The sequence below is a fragment of the Littorina saxatilis genome, linkage group LG3 (assembly GCF_037325665.1).
Source record: "Littorina saxatilis isolate snail1 linkage group LG3, US_GU_Lsax_2.0, whole genome shotgun sequence".
In the NCBI taxonomy this organism is placed as follows: domain Eukaryota; kingdom Metazoa; phylum Mollusca; class Gastropoda; order Littorinimorpha; family Littorinidae; genus Littorina; species Littorina saxatilis.
The window spans coordinates 73655524-73661523 of NC_090247.1; the positions used below are offsets into that span (position 1 = coordinate 73655524).

General features: G+C 41.8%; 1 protein-coding gene and 1 long non-coding RNA gene across 2 annotated transcripts in view; both read left to right on the plus strand.

Annotated features, from left to right (window-relative positions):
* Positions 1-2535, plus strand: part of LOC138963228 (myophilin-like) — a 61597-nt gene extending 59062 nt beyond the window's left edge. Inside the window, exon 4 of the mRNA XM_070335285.1 lies at positions 1375-2535. Within this exon, the coding sequence (XP_070191386.1) occupies positions 1375-1557 (183 nt within the window). The 3' untranslated portion in view covers positions 1558-2535. The remainder of the gene's footprint in view (positions 1-1374) is intronic.
* A 227-nt stretch (positions 2536-2762) lies between these two features.
* On the plus strand, positions 2763-4205 carry LOC138963229 (uncharacterized). The gene is made up of 2 exons (XR_011454755.1): positions 2763-3522; positions 3888-4205. It is a non-coding gene; the product is annotated as an uncharacterized lncRNA (long non-coding RNA).
* Positions 4206-6000: the final 1795 nt, after the last annotated feature.

Below are 6000 nucleotides of genomic sequence, written 5' to 3' on the forward strand. Positions count from 1 at the left end.
TGGAATGCCTTTTGTGCCAAAACAAAAAAATCAACATTTGCTAATTTTCCTATAATTAATTTTTTCTCAATTTGCCCAAGGATTTAAAGATGTCATCCTGCGGATTTGTAAACTTCAGGAGTTAAACTACCCAAAACCATTAAAACATTTTCCGAGGTATTTTTCAAGGGGTTATTGCCCTGCCGTAAGGACTATCAGTGCTTGACAGTGTGTGCACGTCTTACGTCGCCCCACTCTGCTGTTGATACAACCACTCCTTTACTTGCACACCACGTGTAGAGCGAACCTTTTGAACACTGTAGGACTTGTCAAAAGCGTGAACACGTGTTGGTTACAGGTTGTCTCTTCTCGAGTTCTTTACTCTGTGTGTGTGTGACTGTGTGTGCATTCCCTGTATGTGTGTGTGTGTTTATCTGTGTCTGTCTGTGTCAGTCAGTGTCTGTCTATCTGTGTGAATGTGTGTCTGTGTGGTCGCCAGGACAGAGGGATTGGTGAAGCTATTCTTTAAGAGAGAAGGGCGTTTGTTGTGTGGTCGCCAGGACAGAGGGATTGGTGAAGCTATTCTTTAAGAGAGAAGGGCGTTTGTTGTGCTTATGATGATGTATCATTTGAACTCTGCGTGTTTCTGCAGCCGTGTCCTCCTTTTCAAGCCCTCATAGGCCCTCCTTTGTCTTGACTTCTCTTCGTCCTTCTCTCTCCCCCCCCCCTCCTCCCCACCCCCACCCCCACCCCTTCATTTGACGATCATGGCGGTCCATGACCATTCTCCAGCGTCTGTGCCTCTGTATCTGTGATCCTACCATCCAATAATGTTGGAATTAAACTTACGCTAAATGGAACCAGAGACATAGATAGAATGTATGTCTCTGATGGAACTTCGGTTCACATTCCTCATAACTATACTTTTTTCTCTTTCTTTTTTGTTATTTTCTTTCTTTCTTTCTTTGTGTGTGTGTGTGTGTGTGTCAGTGTGTGTGTGTGTGTGTGTGTGCGTGCGCGCAGTGTGTGTGTGTGTGTGTGCAGGGCCGGACTAGGCTAAGAGGAGGGGGGGTTGCCAGTGGTGGTCCAGGGAGATGTTCCCCCTGGCGGGGTCAAGGGGCAGAGCCCCTTGTGGGGGTCAGGGGGCGAATCCCCCTAAAGCTGATGGATAGGTCATATTCTGAGATAGGAAAATGGTCGCTCCTTGCATGAAACGGCATAAAATAAACAATAATAAAAATGTTTTAAATAAGTGAGGTACATGTTTAGGCTAGGGGGGGGGTTGCGCAACCCCCACAACCCCCCCCCCCCCTCCCGGTAGTCAGGCCCTGGTGTGTGTGTGTCTTTTCTTTCTTTCTTTATATTTAAATTTATATTTTCCGTGTGTTGTTCCAGTGCCTGAGCCCTGAGATTCCCTGTGAAGGATTCGGACCCAAGGAGTCTGATGCTAACAAGAGAGAGTTCTCCGAGGAGCAGCTTGCCCAGGGCAAGAGCGTCATCGGACTTCAGATGGGCAGCAACAAGGGCGCCTCTCAGGCTGGCCAAAACTTCGGCAAGTCTCGCATGATCGTGGACTAGGAAGCGAGACTTTGTTGTTGCACCGAGACTAAATCACCTCACATTTTTAGAATTACCGTTTCATCTCAGTTCAACAGCGTCTTATAAGTATACAGCTGAGGGGATTTCTTCCAGTGTGGTTTCAGGGGGACTCTTGTTGGTCAACTGTTCCTTATTCCATCGACCGCCTGAAGTTAGATAGGGTTCTCAACGCAACGAGATAGTGTGTTGGAGTGTAACTTGTTTGTTTGGCTCTATGTAGCTCATGTTCACAACTTGACACAATCCGCTTGTTAACTTGGCGGTAATGTCCTTTGCTAGGATATAACGCTTGCCGACAAGGATGTGGTAATGTCAAGCACACAGCATGGGTGCGATCAACTGTCGGAATCAGATATAAACATGTCTTGTAGTTACAGAGCTGGTGAAGTCTGTATGCATTATTCGCTAGATACTTGGGGCGCGGAACGTTCTTTTTGTTTGTCATGAACATTTGAAAAATAGTCACCATTGAGAAGGGACATTGTGTCATTATCACCCGTTGTCATACTCACACCGTTATTTCTATGATCCATGTGAAAAACTGATGGTTTATTTTTGAGCAACTGGTGAAGTCTGACTGACTGTGCTTTGTTCATTGGTATTTCAGTTTTATCTTCATCCTTTTCCATCCATCTGTCTGTGGCTTCAGTTGGGACCAACGATTTTTTGTCAAACTTGAACTTTTGGTTTTATGCAATGAAAATATTCCAGCGTTTTGTGCCTGTTTACGTTACATAAGAGAAGGGACCACGTGATCTGACATAAACTAATCGTAATCGATCAAGAACACGTCTTCATGCAATCTTTGTACTTGTTCCTTATTTTGCTTTCGTTACAATGACGAACCATGCTAGTTTCGTGTACAGTCGAACATAATTTGGAGAACAACTTTTTTCGTTTCTTTTTTGTAAACCTGAAGGAGAAACGGTCTAATGTCTTAAAACGTTATAACCGAAACTGATTGTAGTGGTGCTATTTTGTTCCATACGACCTGTTTTTCTATATTTCTCTTCTGGCAGACACACACACACACACACACACACACACACACACACCACACACACACACCACACACACACACCACACACACACACACACACACACAACACACACACCACACACACACCACACACATACACACACACACACACACACACACACACAACACACGTACACACCACACACACGCACACACACACACACCACACACACACACACAACACACACACACACACACACACACCACACACACACACACACGCACGCGCGCGCGCGCGCGCAAGGACTTTATGTATTTGTTTTTCGGTGATTTTATGTCAAAAGCAAAACCAAAATTATCCATGAAACTGCAAAGGATAGTTTATTTGTTACATGTTAAATGTAGATTTGTTGGTACTGTTGCAATCAAATGCAATCGCGAGTGTCATATTTTGACCTTGTTTTCACATCAGTCTTTGGTAGACTGATTTCGTTTTTAATTCAACTTGCAAAACGAAGCAAAGTTTGTTCGAATCTCGAGATTTTGTTCCATATTGTGTGCACCTTTCTTTCTGAAAGAGAAAGTTTTGTGTTTTACCTTAACAAATGAGGACATACCTTTGATGTGTCTATCGCAATTCCATCTGCTGTTTTTTGTTGTTGTTTTTTCGCATCACTTCTCTTGAACTGTTTAGTAAGAAACTGAAGAACTTCTGCTGAGCAATAAAATCTGTCTGCAAATATTTTTCATGTTTGTATATATTCGTTTTTGGTTTTAGGCTCAGTGGTATTTTTGGGGAATAAAGATTTTGAACACTTGCGTTAAAAACCCACTGCAGATCCATGTGAGAAGTTCAGATGTTTGAACATGGATAATCATGATCAGTTTTTGTTAGCAGCTCTGTGATTGGTTGGTTACTGAATGTGGATTATGAAAGTTATGGAACATCGTCATTCTGGCATAAGGCCAAAAAAAAAATTGTCTGTTTCTGGTCACCCGACCGACCCTAAATTTCGGCGCCGACCCTAAACTTTTTTTTCCAAACTCAAAATTATGTTGGTTTTTTTTGGTGGTAAAGGACAGGGTGAGAAAATAAACAACAAAAACGTGTGAAAACGAAAGTCCGCTGACGATTTGTAAATGTGTTGAGTGTCTTGTCTCCATGTATAGTGAATCCAGTCTCTTTGCGCGATTTTTAAAGTTAGTTTTATTGGTCTACATTTGGGGTAAAAAAAAAAATAAAATAAAAAATAAAAAAATCCCTACCTACCGACCCTATTTTTTTTAGCCATGTTACCAGAAACAGACAATTTTTTTTTTTTGGCCTAAGAAAGCAACTAGTAGGGACAAACAAGGGACCTAGCAAACAGTGCTCTGTTGCGTGTTGCAAAACAGCACATGTTTGCGTCTGTTTTTACCCGTATTTGAGGCTTGGTATGTTTCCTGCCCTCGACGATTATTCCAAACTTTGGCATTTTGACTGTTTTCTGCCTACTATATTTTTCTAGTAAATTTCATTTTCTCCATAAACTAAACAGGTAAACGTTCTCTATGAGCACTTTCGTGCGAATCTTGATATACTAAACTGTCACATTCTGTGCAAGTGTATGTCCTTTTTGTATAATAAAGTAACGTCATTTCATTTACAGTCAGTGCCTTGTTTGTGTGTGCGAGTGTGTGTTTGTGCGTGTGTTTGCGTGTATGTGTGTTCGTGTGTGTTTGTGTGTGTGTGTGCGTGTGTGTGTGTGTTGAGACTACGTTGCACGACGAACGTATAGCACGGGCAAGCATTACCAGCACACTGTCAATAACCAATCCAGCGTTCATCGAGCGACATTTGTAGTCAGAAAAAAGACAAAAGAGATATTACACCACGAAAGGGAAACAAACGAACAAAAGAGGAACACGGATGGAAAAACGCAGCAATGATTTCGCTAGAGAAACAGAACATGTACTGCTAGAAGTTCTGTCATGCTACGGAAGTGGCATCAAATCAGTTGATTGCAAAACACGCTAAAAACAAAGAAATACCGTCATACTGGGCTAAGTTTAGTATAGCATACTCCTTATCTCGTCATGACACCTTTCCGACGGTTCTCGCCGGAAATCCGGTTTTTGAAAACTTTCAAAACCGGAAAATCCGGTTTCTTAAAGTAATACTTACATGTGTATTATTCTCTAATTTATCAACATACATTTTGGTACCAGGAGAGGCTGTTCTTTGCCTCTACAAGACAAAATCAAAACTTGACTAAATGTAAAAAGCCACAGCTTCTGGGGGGCGTTGTCCAATAGACCCCCTAGCGGGCCGTCGGCCCTGCCGCCGTGGACCCTGGCCTTTCAGGGTTTTCACTGTTTGTGGGTGTTAGCACTGCATGTTTGTTCATTGATTTAAAAGATTGATAGGTTGAAGTACCGGTGAATATTAAGTGTTGTCTTTGATTAACCGTTCCAAGAACTGACCTCTCTTGGGTTTCACACTAAGACTGTAGTCGAGTCAGCTCACAGGCGGAAGGTATCGTCCACTGGACTACTACTATCACAGAAAGACAACAAGGTACGTCACTCACCTTCGAGTCTTCTGTGTTCTTGGAGTCGCTTCCTGGGGAACAATATTGTTCAAGACGGTTTGCCTCTTCCTACAGTCTGTGTAAGGTCAAATAAATACAGTTGAATGATTGTTTGAACTGTATGTACCTTTAAATTTCAGCTTCCGTCCCTTGCAGGTTGTTTTTAACCATCATTTGGACGAATCTTCGTTTGCGAGCCGCTAATATCCACTTCGTTTCAAATCATGCATCCGCACCGAATATGCATTACCAGCGCTCATTGGTCTAAAACATATATGTAAATATTGTGCAGCAAAGGGAAGCTACCCACGGGAAAATAATCATCGAATATCCTGTTATTAACCAATGAGCGCTGGTATGCATACAGCTACAACTCTCAATTGGTTCAATTCAAGTGCAACAACTTAAAGAGCATAGATCATTGGATGTTACTGTTGATCAAGAATTGAAATGGCAAACTCACGTGAGTAAAATTTGCAAATTAGTATCTGAGAATTTGTATTTATTGTCTAAATAAAGGCATTATGCAGATTTGGAAGCACTCAAGTTGTTGTATTACGCCCACATAATGCCTCATTTAAACTTAGCTTCAACACTTTGGAATAACTGCAGTGATGTTCGTTTAAAACGATTCAACTCTCTTCATTGCCGTGCTGCAAAACTGATATTGCACGAGTCGAATAAGTCAACAGATGATAAATTAAAGCTCGATCTTAATATTCTCCTCTTGAAAGATCAGTTGACGCTAAACTTGACAAGGCTGTTTTTATGTATAAAGAAATGAACAATGATGTTCCTAGATATTTACAATCACATTTCAGTCTTGCCACAACAAGATATTGGTCCCAGAATGTGATTCCCCCTATCCCTCGT